The sequence below is a fragment of the Manis pentadactyla genome, chromosome 1, assembly GCF_030020395.1.
Source record: "Manis pentadactyla isolate mManPen7 chromosome 1, mManPen7.hap1, whole genome shotgun sequence".
In the NCBI taxonomy this organism is placed as follows: Eukaryota; Metazoa; Chordata; class Mammalia; order Pholidota; family Manidae; genus Manis; species Manis pentadactyla.
This window is the reverse complement of record NC_080019.1, coordinates 180,613,895-180,632,237: the sequence shown is the minus strand read 5'-3', so window position 1 is coordinate 180,632,237 and position 18,343 is coordinate 180,613,895. Positions and strand designations below refer to the sequence as shown.

The following is an 18,343-nucleotide window of genomic DNA, read 5'->3' as shown; positions in this document are numbered from 1 at the left end:
CTTTGAAGATAGTTCCAGAAGACAAGTTCCTGAAATATTTTAAGTCAAGTAGCATAATTGAAATTAAAATGACATTTTTTAAAAACTACTTTGAAGAACACACAAATCATTTAAAACTTTTTAAAACTTAGCTTTAATGTGTTTGCTTTTTAAAATTGATTTCATCAGTTCCCCCTTGCAGTTGAGATATGAGTCCTGCCTTTAAAGATGCTACTCACCTCTATAAAATCACTGACCGTTTTTTCTCTGAACAGAGGATCTCAGATAGAAAAAAAGAATAAAGGACTTTTACTGTCTACATTTCTGTGCTGTATACATTTTTTTTCACAAGAAGTATTCTTTTGATAATTTAAAACAACTAATAAAATTTGATTTATAAAATGTAGTGACTTGTGGAGAGAATCCCATGAGTAACAGCTCTTTGACAGATTTAATATGAAGTATATGAGGATACTGGAATCTATGGAAATGCTGTTTTGATAACTTGGCTTCAGGGATTGTGAATCCAAATTGTATGTAAAGCTGTGCATTACCTTGTATTTTTGAGGAAAAGTGTCCATAGCCTTCATCAAAAAATTTTTAAAGGTGCTAGACTAAAAGTTTAAGAACAACTCCCATATAATGAAATTCTTTTAGAACCTGAATAACTTAACCTTCTTTAAATGAAATTAGAGATATGCCCATCTCCCAAATTGTGTTTCATAGCCAGTATTTTTAGTAAATTTAAATGTAATTTCCTGCAGTTGAAGGAAAAGGCACACATATTAGAATCTTACTGAGCTGATATGTTTTTCCTGTTTGAAGGTTTCTTGTTCTCCACAAGGTCTGAAGGTTTGGGTCCAGGATACTTCATATTTGTGTAGTCGGACCGGGCAGGTCCTCTCCATCAGTATTCAGATGAATGGCTGGATTCACGATGGCAACCTGCTCTGCCCGTCATGTTGGGACTTCTGTGAACTCTGTCCTGCAGAAACAGATCCTCCAGCTACTAACTTGAGCCGAGCTCTACCACTGGGTGAGTAGTCTCTGTGGTCGGAGTAAAGAGAGGAGCTCTTCTTATATTGAAAATGCCCTTCAGTGAAGTGCTTAAACAGGTTGAGCATCTTCTCTTCTAATTGCAGTTTTATGGGAAAACCTCCCTCCCTCCATCGTTAAAGATTTGAAAGTGGGTAAACTTGTGATTTCTGTTCAGTAGGAGCAAGGGAGAAGAAGCTTTCTGTCGAAGAATCTCTGACTTACATGAAAAAATTCATTGAAGGTTATAAAAAATGAGTGTTTCAACCATTCAATTTGAAGTTGAGTAAACGAAATTCCATTCATTAAATTAAAGAAGCAGTTAAATATATTTATAGCTAGATGAGGTGAAAGAGAGGGAAAGACACTAGAAAAGATCTCAAAGAAGGAATTGACATGCCCACAAAGAACAGAAAGATGTGAAGAGACACAAGTATGTGCATACACAGTGAGAGAGAAAGACGGGGCTGGCAGAGACCAAGTGGTTTTCACTGAGCAATATTTTCTCATTCTGTGAGACTCCAGAGAGTAGAATGGAGACCAGTAGTTTGAAGTTGTAGGGAACCAGATTCCAGTTAAATCATTTAGAGCCAAGAGAGGAATGAAAAGAACTGCTTTGAGAAGAATGCATTTTCCATTATTGAAGATGTGCAAACTGAGGCCCATGGCCAATTTCTAAGAGTTATAAAAGCAGAATTCATGAATTCTTAATTAAAGCTTTGACCGATCATCCATGAGATTTTAATTAAATGACCCATGAAATGTTATGGCAGTTAGATAATTTAGGATCTGAGTAATAAAGATCTTATGCAATTTTTTGTTTTCTTAATTGGAGGTATTTTTTTAATGGAACTGTATAACCTTTCGTCTATTGCATAGTTGAAAAAGAAAGGCTACTTTTGCTTTGCTCAACTCAAAAGTTTCGCTGCCTCTAAAATTTGTCAGTTCACAACCTTTTGGGTGCTTCCCAGATATGATCCAAAACTGGCTCCCATACATGGTGAACAGGGAGAGACAGAAGAATAAAGGTGGGCCACTCCAGATCGGTAGGTGGTAGTTAAAATAAACGTGGGAACTTACATATGAGGCTTGTCCTGGGTGGGCCGGGTCAAGGAGCTATTAAACGATTAGTTCCTGTCCTGAGAACATGACAAAGACAAGTGAACCTTTTGGAAGGAGGTGGGAAGTACAGATTGCAAACCATTCTGCCCCCTCCACCTTCACCAATCTGTACTTTAGACTGTACTTCTTATCCTGCTCCCTTTTTGTCAGTCACCCTTCTGATACTGTGATGTTATGATATGATTTCTTTCCCTGTTAACCATTTCTATGAGGAACCATGCTCAGAAGAGTACTGTAACCTCCAAATCACTACCACCATTTTGAAACATGTATAAATACTACAAGAATAGCTATCTTCTAGGCATCGCTTTTTAAGCATTGTAAGTATCACTGATGAAATTCTAAAATATCCTAACTTTCCATATTTGTTAATGTGTGTGAATAGAGCACACATTGAGCCTTTACTGATTATTTATTAAACTGTGTAACAAGAACTATAGCAAACTACATATGCTGTTTCTTGCAGGTAAATAGTTTATTTCTTTTTAATATTTTCTTATGAGTCACTAAACTTGTAGAAATAATATTTGATGTTTTAAATGTACTTGTTTGAGAAATACAAATAATTAAAATTCACCTATTATGAAGCTTATTAAACAAATGATCATCCTTAATCTGTCTTACAATTTAAAATATTTAGGCTTTTAAGTATGCCTTTATTAATTTTTTTATAAGATATCATTGGTACTCACATGAAAAACAATGTGGTTGCTACATTCACCCATATTGTTGAGTCCCCCCAAATACCCCAATGCTGTCACTGTCCATCAGTGTAGTAAGATGCCACAGAGTCACTACTTGTCTTCTCTGTGCTGCAGTGTCTTCCCCATGATCCCACCACACTCCATGTGTACTAATCATAATCCCCTTCTCCCTCCCTCCCCACCCTCCTCCCCCGCCCCTCCCCTTTGGTAACCGCTAGTCCCTTCTTGGAGTCTGTGAGTCGGCTGCTGTTTTGTTCCTTCAGTTTTGCTTTGTTGTTATAATCCACAAATGAGGGAATAATACTGTATTCAGTTTTGCTTTGTTGTTATACTCCACAAATGAGGGAAATCATTTGGTATTTGTCTTTCTCCACCTGACTTACTTCACTGAGCATAATGTCCTCCAGATCCATCCATGTTGTTGCAAATGGTAGGATTTGTTTCTTTCTTATGGCTGAATAGTATTCCATTGTGTGTATGTACCACATCTTCTTTATCCATTCATCTACTGATGGACACTTAGGTTGCTTCCATATCTTGGCTATTGTAAATAGTGCTGCTATAAACATAGGGATACATATGTCTTTTTGAATCTGAGAAGTTATTTTCTTTGGGTAAACTCCAAGGAGGGGGATTCCTGGGTCAAATGGTATTTCTATTTTTAGTTTTTTGAGGAACCTCCGTATTGCTTTCCTAAGTATGCCTTTAAAACATCAAAACTGCTGAGATTCTACAGGAAGTATAAAAGATATTCCTCTCCCCAAATTCTTCTGATTTTTGTTATTCTCAGGTATTAGTTCTCATAGCCTTTTCTTACATTTGTCATTTCTTTTAGAATGTAGAGTTCTTACCTTCTTTTCTCTCTCCTTTCCTGTAGTTATCACTTTTAAATTCTAGGATGTGATTAGATAGTTCTATATTGCCCAAGATAGTTTTCACTAGTGAATATTAAAGATTAATTTCTAAATTCTGTCTGGTCTCTTGAAATTGTAGGGGTTGTTTTGTTTCCATTTATGGAATGCTTAACACTTTGCCAAGTGCTTCCTGTCTCTGTTGCTGTATTTAATCATCACAAAATCTAATGAGATAAGAATTATCATTGTATACATGAGAAAGCTAAGGCTTAAAGAAATTAAGTAATGTATTCACTGTCACAACTAGTATCGAGGTTGAGATTGAAACCCAGATCTGAGTGTCTGTAATTCATTTTGAAACACCATATTTACATCTTTTTGTTATCACAGAAAAGACAGTGCTTTTGAAGGACAACACATGTTCTAAAGCTGCCATTAATGTTTTAGTAGCTTGTTAAATTTTATTACTAACAATAGATAAACAATAGTTTTCCTCCTATTTCCTTTGGGCAAGTTGAGAATCAGGAGATAAAGGGAGATGCCTGTGTTATTAGTGACTCCAGGGTCCATTCCTTATCTAGCCAAGACCACTCTCCCTGCCTAGGCCAGACCTTACCCAATCCATGTTCTGGGTTGTCGGAAATGTTCTGTCATTAGCACTGTCCAGTACAATCGTCATTAATCACTGTGACTGTTGAACATGAGAAATATGGTTATAGGATTCAGGAACTATTTTATTTCACTTTAATTAATTTAACTTTAGGTAGCACATATAGCTAATAGCTGCCATGTAGGACAATGCGGCTCTAGGCCAGAGGTTCTCAAACTTTAGGGTATATCAGAATAATGTTAAAATTGCTAGGCCTCACCCTCAGAGTTTCTGAGGGTTCAGAAGATCTGGGCTGGAGCCTGAAATTTAGCATTTTTAGCAAGTTCCCAGGTGATGTTGGTCGTGTTGATCCAGTGACCACATTTTAAGGACTGTTCTTGGCTATGCAGGATTTTTCTAAGATTTAACAAATACCTGCTGATTCTACTGGGGATGAATAGAAGCTCTCCATGGTGTTCTCTCCAGTAACTTGACTCTATCATCCTACTCATCCTATAGCTGCAAACCAACCCGAGTTTTCTTACCTCTTAAGCAAGTGAGATTTGAAGCTTGGTTGGTTCTTTATTTGTCAAAATATTAGAAAGGACAACTCATCCTAAAATGAAGTCAGGTTGACCTGGTCTCTTGACTTCTATAAAAATGTTTTCCTTTCTGAGTACTCTTTTGGGAAATAGAACAACTTATGGCTAAATTAAAATATACTCTTTGTGCCCCAAACCCATAGAATCTTCTGCTGTACCCAAATCAAGCCTGGGTTGACATGGATAGTGGGTAGATATTTAGATATCAAGGATCTTATGTCTTGGTTTGCCTGGGACAGTCCATGTGCCTGTTGTCCCGATTTAATTATTAATAGCATTGCCTGTGTTAAAATAATCAAAGAGAACAATTTAGTTGATATAAGCATATGGTATTTCACACTTCATGAGGGGGCAGTCTCCACTCTCAAGAGTCCAGAGAACTACAAAATAAGGGAAAAGGGCCACCAGCAGGAAACAAGAAGTATTTGGCTTAAGTGGGCTGCCTGGGGTTGCATATCTGACCTTATTTAGAAGGATCATGCAACAAGCAAATATGTAGAGGGCCCAGAGTTGGCTTGGCAGTTGGAGATGGGCTGACTGGATATGTGCTTCTGGTCAAGCAGAACATTTCCAGGAACATGAAAGTGATCTAAGTTTCAGCTTCCTGAAATGGCACTGCAGGAAGGAATGGCTCCATTTTGGGACTAGAAATTTATTTCAACACTTGTCTCAAAATGTCCTGATTTGGGGGTGATAAAATATATGGTCACTCTACTTAGAAGGGACAAGGAAGAAGAGAAGAGAATCCTGCATCCTGCATCAGAATAGCAAAGGTACTCACTTTCCTGTGTAGCGTGTTTAGCTTTCCTGGGATTCTATCTGAAGACACCTCTTTTTTTTTTTTTAATTTTGGTATCATTAATCTACAGTTACATGAAGGACATTATGTTTACTAGGCTCCCCCCTTCACCAAGTCCTCCCCACATCCCCGTTCACAGTCACTGTCTATCAACATAGTAAGATGCTGTAAAATCACTACTTGTGAAGACACATCTTTCTTGGGTGCCACCTATTGACCTTGATATGGTGGGTATATCTTCTTTTCTTTCTATGTAAGTATTTGTTCTTTTTCCGTAAGTGTAAAAAATTGACTTTACGTATCTGGGCTTTAGGAAGTCATTCTTGGTTCTACTCTCCAAGGTGGTCTTGTTCACCTTTTAATAACTACCTGTATTCCTCTGTCAATATTTAGTTGGTATGCTTGTTCCAAAACTGTCCATAGACTGTCAGTTTTTTGTTTTCAACCCTAGATCTCTGTTCCCGTTCCCCCAGCCTGGTGGTCACCCTCTGGCTTCTGCTAGGCAATCTATTGCCTCTGCTTGCTGGATTTCTTCTGTGTGTATGGCACTAGGAATGGAAGAGTGAATTGTCCAAACATTCCTTTGTGTCATGTTCGTCTGAGCAAAGCACAAAATCTGGGCAAGTGCCAGTCTAAGCAGATGGCAGAAATGGCATTTCTGACTTTGGCTTGGAAGTGTTGGCTATAATCAGACCTCAGAGCAGAGCTTCACAGCAGTTACTCTTCGTTAGCAACCCAACAGCCTCCAAGCTGGAAGAAGGAAAAGGAATTCCAAGTCACCAAGCCTCTTTATTTTTCAGGATACATAACCTTCCTGAAGTTTTCCTTTGAAAATGGGAGAATTGATGAAATTATCAGAGTGATTACATACCTCAACATTTTCATTAACCTAAGACAATGGGGTAGTTCATCAATACTGCAGTAATTTAAAGAACAGCTAATAATTGCAAGACTGCAAATTGTGGATCCTGCCTTCAAAAATACAGATTATCCTTTGACTTACAGGAAAATAATTGAATTGGATTTTAACATCAGTATTATATCTTTTTTTAATTTAATGGCTGTACATGGTACCCTTAAATCTTGTTCTCATTGTTCAGTTTTTTTTCTCTTATGTTTTCTAAATCTTATAATTTAACCATGCTTGCCCTTTTCAAACCAAACTGTGTAGCAGTTTACTACTGATCCATTATATGTTGTTAGCCCTCTTTCAGTTCTATGTGTACTCATCTTCAGAGCTCAGCTTCCAAAGTTGTATTCTCCATCAATTTAATAATGACTTGAAAAACTGGAAGCAGAGAGAGAAGAACACTTTGCCCTATAAAAACATTGAAGACAAGCAAACAGAAGAAAGCATAACTGTATGTTTTTCAGATAATAGTTATGACAAATGTAATCCAAAGTAGAACTATTCTTTTTTTGACCAATGAAGATAAAAAGACATTCTGGTACTGTAAGACAGGTAGGTATGCAGTTATTTTCACATGGACTTAGAAATTGTTACAGAAGACTTTCTACTATCTGAAAATTATTTTATATGTAAAAAGAAAAATATAAGTCAAAACAAGATGGTCTGAATGGTTTACAAGTAGCAAAGTGTAGGTATTGTATAGGGCTTATCCAGTAGGATCTCCATTACCACAACAACATACAGTTCCATCCACAGAAGTCAGAAGGCTACCTCTGCTTTAAAAGAAAGTGGTGGTGTTTACATCCTGCATTTGACATTCCTCCTATTGCCACATAGATTCTGGTCCTCAGAAGCAATACTGCCTTGGTACCAGCTCTTACCAACCCCACTTAGTAATTCCAATTTGAATTCTTCAATGATGACTGATGCCGAGTTTTTCTCTCTAAAGCTAGTGAAGTCCTGAGGCACATAAACACAGCCCTTGGACAAGCATATATTCATTCTTTCATTCATTGGTTGGCCCTTTGATACAGCAGACAGTTATTAAGCACTCCATTTAAGAAATTTTGCTAACTTAGAGAGCAGAATAATTAGGAAAGATTAATTCCAACTGACTATTTGGCCCTGGAGCCAAACAGCAACCTTTTTTAAGGCATAAATTTTTAATATGTATTTGCATGTAGTTTTAAGTTGGAGGTATTTGTCATTGTGGGAAGCTGGGAGTCTCTAGCGTAGCCAGCTTCAGGTGGAGAGAAGCTAATGGTAATTGTGTTGGGACAGTGCTCAGTTGTCAGACTTTGTCATGCATACTTTAAATTGTGCAAGTTGAGAAAAGAGTGTAGAGTATATTTTTAAAGAAAATCAAAACTCTGAAGTTATATACTTGTGACTATGAGTTATCCTACATAGTTGTATGAAAAATTTCAACAGAAATACTATGGACTAATAATATATATGAGATTCTTGGTGATAGGTTCAATTATATTTTGACTGTTGTGTATTAATGCCATTTAGATAGTATTGCTTCCAAGCATGGTGCTTTTTATACTTGAAATATATTTTTGCTTTACTTTTTATTGATATAATTATATTTGCACTAATGAATTTCTGAAGAAAATATTATGACATTTTTTCTATATATATGTATTAAGCTTCAAATCTGGTAGCCCAGTGTTTTCTCTGCACAAATAAGAAACTTGATAAGTTATGATAGTAAGAAATCCTGAGTTTTTGAGGGCAGCTAACTGTACTGGTGTTCTCTACTCTCTTCAACAAATCTTGAAAGTGGTTGCTTATCACTGATCCTGCATAGTGTACTCAGTGAAGCCTTAGAAGGCCAGTGAACCTGTAAGAAATTTTAAGAATCATTCTGAGATTTCAATGCAGAATTAGTGGGAGAGATTGCAGCTTTGACGTGAAGTAACTGAAATAGCCTAAATGTCGATATTCTATGGCAGTTTATCAAAACCTTCAGGTTAACAAAAGCAGTTCACCAAGAATGAGACTGAGCAGACTGCAGCCGTGGTAGAAGTGAGGTGGGGCAGAGGAGTATGGAGAGAGTAACTGCCCTGGGGATTGTAGACTGGAGTCCCTTACTGACTTGGAAAGGGTCAAGTGCTTATAAAAACTGACTACCTCAGTTTTCAGATAAGACTTAGGTGCATTTTGGTAGTATTAAGGTCCTAACTGTCAAAAATACCAAGTGAATTTGTCTCTCAGGTTTTCAAGGACAGAATTTACAGGAAGGCAGCCAAAGCCATGACAATAGACTTGAGCTGACTGCTTTAAAGAAACTGGCAAGCAGTTAGGTAGCCTTAATGTAGGCCACCCCACTAATAGGCTCCTGAGAAACATCCTTTTCCCTTACTTAGCTCTTAAGGATACTTATTTCTATTAAGACCAAATAGACATTCTCAAAATGTTACAAATTATGCTTAAATTAGTTTCAGCCCAATATGTTGGCTTAGAGTTTATCAGTATTTGAAGATGAAACCTAAATCAATGAAGTCTAAATAGTCTTGGGAAGATACATAAATAAGCATATCTGAGTATTCCCTAAAATTTTGTCAATATCTCTTCAATATTAGAAGACTTGCTGATTGATTGGGACCATCTGTAAAATGACTAGATGCTTTCTCAGAATCTTTCCAGCTGTAATGTGACTAATATTCATCCAGAATTGCTGGATCACTGCTGGCTCTGATCCACCTCCTGAAGAATGCCAGCTTGCATGTCACGGTCATCAGTGTCCTGCGCTGGATGCCATAGTGCTATCCTTTTCCTTGGATGGACACTGAATGGAAAGAGAAGAACCTGCCTCTGAGGGCATTTGAGTAGTCCTGGCAGGAGGAAGTGAACTTCAGTCACACTTCCACAGACCCGTTTCATAGCACCAGTCATTCGTGGCGTGTCCTTGCAGCCCAGGAGGACTAACGTATTTTAATAAAGTCTGTGCAACTCATTGCAAAAAAAGAATTTAGTGGAAGGATGACCTTTTTTGGATACATTTAGTCAGGATTGGGGAAAGAGTGGTGAATTATCTTCTTTTATGTCTACATTTTTTGATAAATAGAAGATTTAAGAGCTAATTTTTATTTATGGTATTGAACTTTAAGTGTAATATATTCCTTAGAAAAAACACAACTTTAATAAAAATTGAAACTAAACCTGCGTCTTGTCTTTACTTAATACTATCAATTTTTTTTAAACCTGGGTAAAGAACACAAAACACTCTATTTGGGGAAGATGAGGTGATTATTATGAAACATAATTCAGTTTTTACCTTAACTAGAGTAAAATGTCCTGGCTAAGGATGGGGATAGGTATTATGTAAATCTACAGGGAGTAGCCCTCCTCAAATAGTTAAGCAAGAAAGAGAACAGACTAAAACAATTCAGGGCAGCCAACTCTGGCTGAAGGTTGTTCCAGTCCTGGCTATGGGCCTGGAGTCTCAGGACATGACCACTCTGGCACATTCAGGTGCCATGCTGTCTGCAGTGGTGGCCAGTAGCTTGTGACTGTAGTTGTGCCGTCTGATTCCTCCTCATAACCTGGATATAGTTGGAGAGAGTATACTTGGAACATGGGTTCACTGTGTGTTCTTAGAGCCGCTTGCTTTCTGGCATGGAGCCAAGCACTTTATGAAATTAATTGAATATAGCCTGTGTGACCTAATTGCTCAGCTGAGATCTTTATGGAAAATTTTAATAATAATATTTAGATTTTTTCATTTTAAATACTTCATATAATTAGCTAAAACTATATAAATTACTTCAAGTAGTTGAATAATTCCAATATTATTTGTACAGGGTACTGATGATAAGGCTGTCTACATCTCATTATTACCTTGTTTACACTACCTTTTGGTATGTTCATAGAATACAGCTTATTTAACAGGCATTATTATATGAACTAGTCTTGTCCACACCTTGCCAGTAGATCTGCTGAAATGGAGGGATTTATTTAACCCAGCTTTGTTAGTGTTCCACCAAAGTTCATTCTTTAATGTTTAAAATAAAATGGACATATTTTGAGATAGTAGTCCAAATATATGATCTGATAATCTGGTAGATGACCAATATCTTTGCCATTTTATATGTATAGAAATTTTTTTTGCACCTATAGACATTAGTATATCTTAGATTCAATACCACTTTAACACTCGATTCCACTAACAATTTTTTGAATTTCAACAGAAATATTAGTGACTCCAGAACTCTCTTGACATTATCTTATTTGAAAATATTAAAATCACAGTATCTGAACACCTGGTTTTCCTGCCCCCAACCTCATTAGGTTCCCTAATGACATTTCAGGCTATATTTTGGAAGAAATTTCACATGTGCTCACACATATGGGTGTCCATGTGTGTGTATACAGTGAAGATTTTGATGTATTTGAGAATATGAAATTAAATGTGAGGTAGTCGAAAAGAATACAGCAAATGTCATGTGCCTCTCACCTCGCCCTCCCCTGAGTCTTGAATCTTAATAGAGGTTAAATAAAACAGGTTATACCACTATTCTAAAATAATTTGGTTAGTTGTGCAGCTTTGTGCTTACTAATAAGTCAAATGTAAAATCTGCATTTCTTATAATAAGTTTGACACAGGAGTAAAGAGGAAGCCAGTAAGTGCTATGTAGGTGTTCAATAACCCTTAGGGACAAGTACCATCATAACGGAGAAAAAAATTGTGGGGAAGTTGGGGTTCCTATGGCCAGGATTCCTCACTGAACTTAAACCACCTGATGAAGTAGCTGGCCTGTTGCTAGGCTACTACTTCCACACCTGTAGACAATAAGCTATTATTGTGCTATATAGAGAGCTCAGCCCAGTGCTCTGGGCGGAGGCAGAGAGGCTAGTGCTCGATCTACAGCCAGGAAAACAAGCCGGGTAATAAACCCTTTCACCCCAAGAACATTCTACTGTTATTTCTTTGGCCACACTGAATCCATAGTGAACTTACCTGAGGCTGAAACCCATTGGCAAGACAAAAATGAAGAGAAATGCCTGAGGCAAGTCAGCTGTCAGACTGACTGAGGTGAGTCAGGGCTCTGCCACTCAGGGATTTTGCCCCAGAACTGTACCAGCAGTGTGCACCATGCTGGGTCTCCACAGGTGGGGGTTTGGTCTCCATTTGTCTCTAACTTACCCTCTCACAGCATCCAGCTGCCCTCCAACCCAAGCCGTGGCCACACCTGCCTCTCCATCACCAGTTCAAAAGAACCCAGTGTTCTCAAGTATATGTGCATATCTATTTGGTGGTTATTGCTTGGGGTGGGGGGTGAAGGCTCTTATCCCTCCATCACTTCTCAAGGACTGAATTGGAGGGATCCAGCAGACCTCGCTAATTTACTAATTTGGTAGGAACCAGAAACTCTTCTCCCCCTATAGTCTGCTCCTGCTGTTTTATGACCTTCATATCATCATTCAGTTTCCAGGTTGTTGTAACTGGCCTGTTGGTGGGCTGCCACTTCTACACCAGTAGGCAATAAGCTATTATTGTGCTATATAGAGAGCTTAGCCCAGTGCTCTGGGTGGAGGCAGAGAGGCTAGTGCTCGACCTACCACCGGGAGAACAAGCCGGGTAATAAACCCTTTCACCCCAAGAACGTTCTACTGTTATTTCTTTGGCCACACTGAATCCATAATGAACTTACCTGAAGCTGAAACCCATTGGCAAGACAAAAATTGGGGGGGGGGGGGTGAAGGCTCTTATCCCTCCATAATTTCTCAAGGACCGAATTGGAGGGATCCAGCAGAATGGGGATGATGGTGCCCGGTGTGGCTGCCCATGCATGCCACAGGAGGCATGGTGGTGAAAATGAGCAGCCTGGAGTCTACAGTGCTGAGGAACACAGTGGGTCAGCTCCAGGGTGGGTAGGCACCCGCCTGGATGTGGCTGTTAACCAAAAGCATAGGTGCAGAAAGTATTACAGTCCAGAGGCAGAAACAGATAGTCAAGGTGAGTAAAATCTGGGAAGAATGAAGTCCTAGGAAAAAAAAAAAAATTCACTGGCACTAACAGGCTGAGCTGTTTGATTAACACTTTATTTGACTAGTTTATTGGTGGCATCAAGTGAAACTAGTCCTGGTATGCCTTCATTAAGTACCTATCTCTGTAAAGTCCAGACTGACAGTTTTTTCTTTATGGCCTCTGTTCAGGTGCCAGTTGCCCTGTTACCCTAGCAATTACTTGTAAAAATAACCCTGTTTCTGATCCAGTTCAAAAGTCTTTTTTCCTAGTTAAAAAGTTCATGATTTAGAAAGGAAAATAGAACTTCAAAATGGAGTCTCTCATGTCCAAATATTTTATATAATTCCATATGCTGTGTGGTTTTTGTCTTTGGTATTATGCTTAGAAGACCTTCCTTACTGCTATTACATGTTTTTTTCACTGATAAAAGATTCGCATTTTTTATTTGGGAAATACTGAACACGATAGAAATAATACATAGTTCTACCACTCTTAAAAACATTCTATGAAGACAGAAGTAAAAGTCCTCCTACTTCCTCTAGGCTCTCCATTTCCATCCCCCTAGAGGAACATAGAGGGTCCCAGATGATACATATCCCTTGTTAAAAATAAAATTCAACTGAGTAATTTGAAGATGTAATTGCCTTTATTCAATAATTCATGAATCAGGCAACATCCCACCTAGTAAATAGAAAGGAGCTCCAAGGAGTAATACAAAATGGAAGGTGTTTATGGGCATAAGAGGTTAGAAAAAAGGACGTTCCTAGCCCAGAGTGGATTCTTTCAGGCAAGGTCACTTTCCTTTGGGGAAGGGAGGGGGTCTATCAGTCAGAATACCTCACTGGAGATGACCAGGTAATTCCGTATTGACTTGGTCAATTGGTCACATTTCTGGGACAGGCTGAAGCTGCAACTAGGTTAGGTATTAAGTCTTAGGTTACTGATGTTGGGCTTAGCCTAAGTGATTCCATTTTGAACATGTTGTTTCTTTTTTAACACCTTTCAGGATTTTCTGCACTATTATATATATAATAAAATAGAGGGTTAGGTATACAATATAAGAAATAAAAAATGGTATCACCCTGCACAAATTGTTTGGCATCTTGTATTTTTATTCTTTCAGGTGCAGCATGGTCATCTTTACAGGTTAGCAAACTTAGATTTACCTCATAGTTTGTAGTAATTTAGAGACAGCTCAAGATGTCGGCATGAGTAGGGCGGCAACAGCAATCTCCTCCAAAAACCATATATATTTTTGAAAATACAACAAATATAACTATTCCTAAAAGAGAGACCAGAAGATACAGTACAACAGCTAGACTACGTCTACATCTGCAAGAACTCATCTCTCATGAAAAGGGTAAGATACAAAGCCATGACCCAGTGGGACCTGAGTTCTCCCCTGACCCCAGCTCACCAGCAGGAGGAAAAGAATCAGAGTGGAGCAGGAGTGGAAGCACAGGACTGCTAAATAGCAGCCCTAGTAATCTGCACCGGGAGCACAGACACACATTGCATGGTGTACTGGATATTAGGGAAATGGAAAAGTAAAATCTGAGATGGAGACTGTTAGCAGGTCCCCACAGCTGGCTCCCCTGGGATAAAAGAAAAGCGGGCACTTTTAAAAGTCTTAAAGGGACAAGGGCTTAACAGCTGGACAAAATTGTCCCGGCACAGCCCAGCAGGCTGGGATCTTAAGGAACTTCAGGTGCCCTAACCCCCTGGAGGGCAACACAGCTCCAAAGCCCCTCACGGCAATAAGCAGCCTGCTCTTCATCCCCCCCGCCAGCACTGCAAGCAAACCAGCTGACCCGCCACAGCTGCAGAACAGCTAGGGAGCAGCCCCGCCCAGAGCAACCACACAGAGTCTTCTCCCAGCATGCAGCTAACTGGGACAGACCCAGAGGCTGCCACCTACACACAGCTGCCCAGCACAGGCAGAGGAAGCTGGCACAAGGTCCAGAAGGCATGAAGGGGCGCCGTTCTCGGAGGAGAACACACCTGGCGCATCTGCGATACCCCCAATGCCCTAGGCTATCCCGAGGACTGCCCTGCCCAAGGCAGCTGAGGAGATTATCCCAGAGACTGCTCTCAGTGTGCGGTTAACTAGCACAGGCAGGGGAGAAGGGCAAGGTGACCAGCAAACAGGAAGGGACTTTTTTTCTCCCAGCTGACAAATGTACCACCCACCGGCAATCACTTCTATTACCATGAAAAGGCAGAAGACTGGTCCAGTCAAAAATCAGTCAGACAACCCCAGACAGAGGGCCTGGTGATATAGATATAACCAATGTTCCTGAAAAAGAATTCAAAATAAAAGTCATAACCATGCTGATGGACGTGTAGAGAAATATGCAAGAGCTAAGGGATGAAGTCCGGGAGGAGATAACAAATGAAACAATCAATAAAAGAACTTAAGAGCAGATTGGATGAGGTGCAAGAGACTCTTAATGGAATAGAAACCAGAGAACAGTAATACAGATAAGCTGAGGCAGAGAGAGATAAAAGGATCTCTAGGAATGAAAGAATATTAAGAGAACTGTGTGATCAATCCAAACAGAACAATATTTGCATAATAGGGGTACCAGAAGAAGAAGAGAGAAAAAGGGATAGAAAGTTTCTTTGAAGAAATAATTGCTGAAAACTTCCCCAAGCTGTGGAAGGAAATAGTCTCTCAGACCATGGAAGCCCACAGATCTCCCAACACAAGGGACCCAAGGAGGACAACACCAAGACATATAATAATTAAAATGGCAAAGATCAAAGACAAGGACAGAGTATTAAAGGCAGTCAAAGAGAGAAAAAGGATCACCTACAAAGGAAAACCCATCAGGCTATCATCAGATTTCTCAACAGAAACCTTACAGGCCAGAAGAGAATGGCATGATATATTTAAAGCAATGAAAGAGAAGGGTCTTGAACCAAGAATACTGCATCCAGCATGATTATCATTTAAATTTGAAGGAGTGATTAAACAATTTCCAGATAAGCAAAATCTGAGGGAATTTGCCTCCCACAAACCACCTCTACAGAGTATTTTAAAGGGACTGCTCTAGATGGAAGCACTCCTAAGGCTAAATAGATGTCACCAGAGAAAATTAAATCACAGCAAAGAAAGCAGACCAACCAAATACTAACTAAAGACAAAAAATAAAATCAACTATCCACAAAAGCAGTCAAAGGAAACACAAAAGAGCACAGAATAAAACATCTAACATACAAAGAATGGAGGAGGAGGAATAAGAAGGGAGAGAAATAAGGAATCATCAGACTGTGTTTATAATAGCATAATAAGTGAGTTAAAGTTAGATGGTTAGATAGTAAAGAAGCTACCCTTGAACCTTTGGTAACCATGAATCCAAAGCCTGCAATGGCAATAAGTACGTATCTATCAATAATCACCCTAAATGTAAATGGACTGGTTGCACCAATCAAAAGACACAGAGTAATAGAATGGATGTAAAAGCAAGACCCATCTATATGCTGCTTACAAGAGACTCACCTCAAACCCAAAGACATACACAGACTAAAAGTCAAGGGATGGAAAAAAGTATTTCATGCAAACAATAGGGAAAATAAAAGTAGGTGTTGCAGTACTTGTAGTAATTTAATGCTACTTCATTATCAATAGGGCATCATTTATTTGGCCACTGTCCTACTAATGGACATATATGTTATTTTCACTATAGTTATTCATTTATCTTTTATTCTGATTCTCTTAATTTTTACATTTTATCTTTAATACAGCAGGAATTCATTTTGATATTTGACCTGAGAAAGGATTCTAACTTCATTTTTTTCCAAGTATTTTAATTCTAATGTCATTTATTAAACCAGTAGGAACAGATTTTTGAAGGGCCAGTGAAGACATTTCCCTGAAAAAGAAAGCAAAATGGCTCAGTGCCAAAAAGAATTCAAACACAAAAGTCCAAAACTCACCTCTTCCCAGAAACTATTCTCTTTTCCAGGTTTACATATATCTTTCTTATCACTAAAAAGGCATATTAAGGTTGGCCTAATCTTAAAGGGCTGCACACTTCAGCTCTGCCCTAGCTCCCTTTGTTCATAGTTAAAGTGGGTTAAAGGGCTCACCCTGTGAATTATCCACTGCTATGTAGGTCAGGTGTGCTCTGAATGCCTACCTGGCTTGCCCTCATAGCATATTTGACAGACAAGAGACAAATAAGGGAAACCTGGAAAAGAAAGAAGATAAAAAATTTGAGCACATTATCCACCAAAGCAGAGAACAGTGTGTGTGAACCAGTGTGTATGTGAATTTGGAGAGTCAACAGAAGGTGGAAAAGGCTTTGACATCAGAGAGATCTGGGTTCCAACACTAATTTAGGACTTGGTTAAGTTACCTAATCTATGACTTGGAGGCCTTATCTATAAAATAAAAGTGATAAATGCTCAATAAATTGTAGCTTTAAAAAGTTACCATTCTCTCAATGGAGTCAATAGACTCCATTCTAAAATAGGGAAAATGTTCATTGAAGATTTATCAGGGTTCAGTTACAGGAAGCAGAATCCACTTTTTAAAGCTAGGGTGACTCAATACAAGAACGAGGTGTTTACAATATGCTTGGAAGGCTGGAGGAGGGTCCTCTTGCTGGTCCTGAAAAATGTCTTCCAGAACAACCCTGTTGAATTTGCTAACAGGAGACTCAATGTCTCTTCCACAAGGAAGCAAAGGTAGATGTTGCTCTGTGAAGAGGGGGTTCCCCACTCAGGGCAAGTCCCAGTGAATTTGATCAGACCGAATAAAGGCAAGGGCAAGAAGGTGGGGGTCAAAAGGGGTTCATACCACTCTATTCTCACAGCACTAGGTCTCGGTCTCTCCTGGCTCCGGGGTTCCATGGTTTCCCTCCACCAGCTCTCATTCTCCCCAGGATCTCCCTCCAGGCTTCCTGTCTCTGCTCTCTCCTGATATCATGCCTCCCCACTTCCCTGCTTGCACCACTCGCTCTTTGCTCTCCAGGTCCCCCTACTTCCCCAACCCTAGCACCAGGAGGAAGTTTGTGGGTGGGTCGCTGGTGACTGGTGGACTCCTGACCAATTATGTACCAGAACAAGAAGAGAGAATGGGTGTTTCCTCTCTACCCCTCCCCTGGCCAGTGCTCCTGTGTCCAGCCACTCTGTCCCTGGTAAACATCCCATAGATGTGCAAACAGGCTCTTATATATGTACATACAATGGGCACTATTAAGGCCAGGTGGGAATTCTGGTCAGAAATTTCCATTTTCTCCACAGTGTAGAACCAGGAAACTGCTTCTGCTACTGCCGCAACTTTTTCCTGACACCCACAAAGCTAGTGACTAGGTTCTAGAACATTGATGAAGAAAATCCCGTACCTCCATGATGTACTTTTGTAGAAAATAGCCATGCAGCAAGAAGATGGCCTGTGCCTCACCTTTGCCTTCCCAGCCCTACATGAGTGAATCTAGATGGTGGAGCCTATTCATACGCAGAACCTTTCCTGTAAGAATGTACACTACAAAAGGAACTTAGGTCAGAAAAGAGCTTTCCATCCTGCAGCCAAATTCAAATTGTGCTGAGTTTTGGGCATTCAGAAATTTGTATGCAAATATTTGCTACATGCACATATGTAAATAAAGTCATAGTAATTAATAGTTAAATACTTAGAACAGGGCAAGGAGCAGGCTCTTAGTCCCCATTTCAGCCCACATCTAGCCAAATTCAGTTCTGCCTCAAGGCATAGCCCTGGTAACAACTTTTCCAAAAGGCCTTCCCTTGTCCTTTGCCCTCCATGCC

The 18,343-nt window shown here is 39.3% G+C and overlaps 1 protein-coding gene across 5 annotated transcripts in view; it reads left to right on the top strand.

The window, feature by feature from the left end:
- LMLN (leishmanolysin like peptidase) overlaps nt 1-18,343 on the top strand; it is a 121,839-nt gene that overhangs the window by 89,734 nt on the left and 13,762 nt on the right. For 2 of the 5 annotated variants that reach the window (XM_057503614.1, XM_036904958.2), the window contains 2 exons: nt 805-1,015; nt 6,136-9,761. In XM_057503614.1, the coding sequence (XP_057359597.1) occupies nt 805-1,015; nt 6,136-6,236 (312 nt within the window). In that variant the 3' untranslated portion in view covers nt 6,237-9,761. Of the gene's footprint in view, nt 1-804; nt 1,016-6,135; nt 9,762-18,343 lie in introns of those variants that run through there. The other 3 variants (XR_005028718.2, XM_036904971.2, XM_057503598.1) reach the window with 3 other exon arrangements.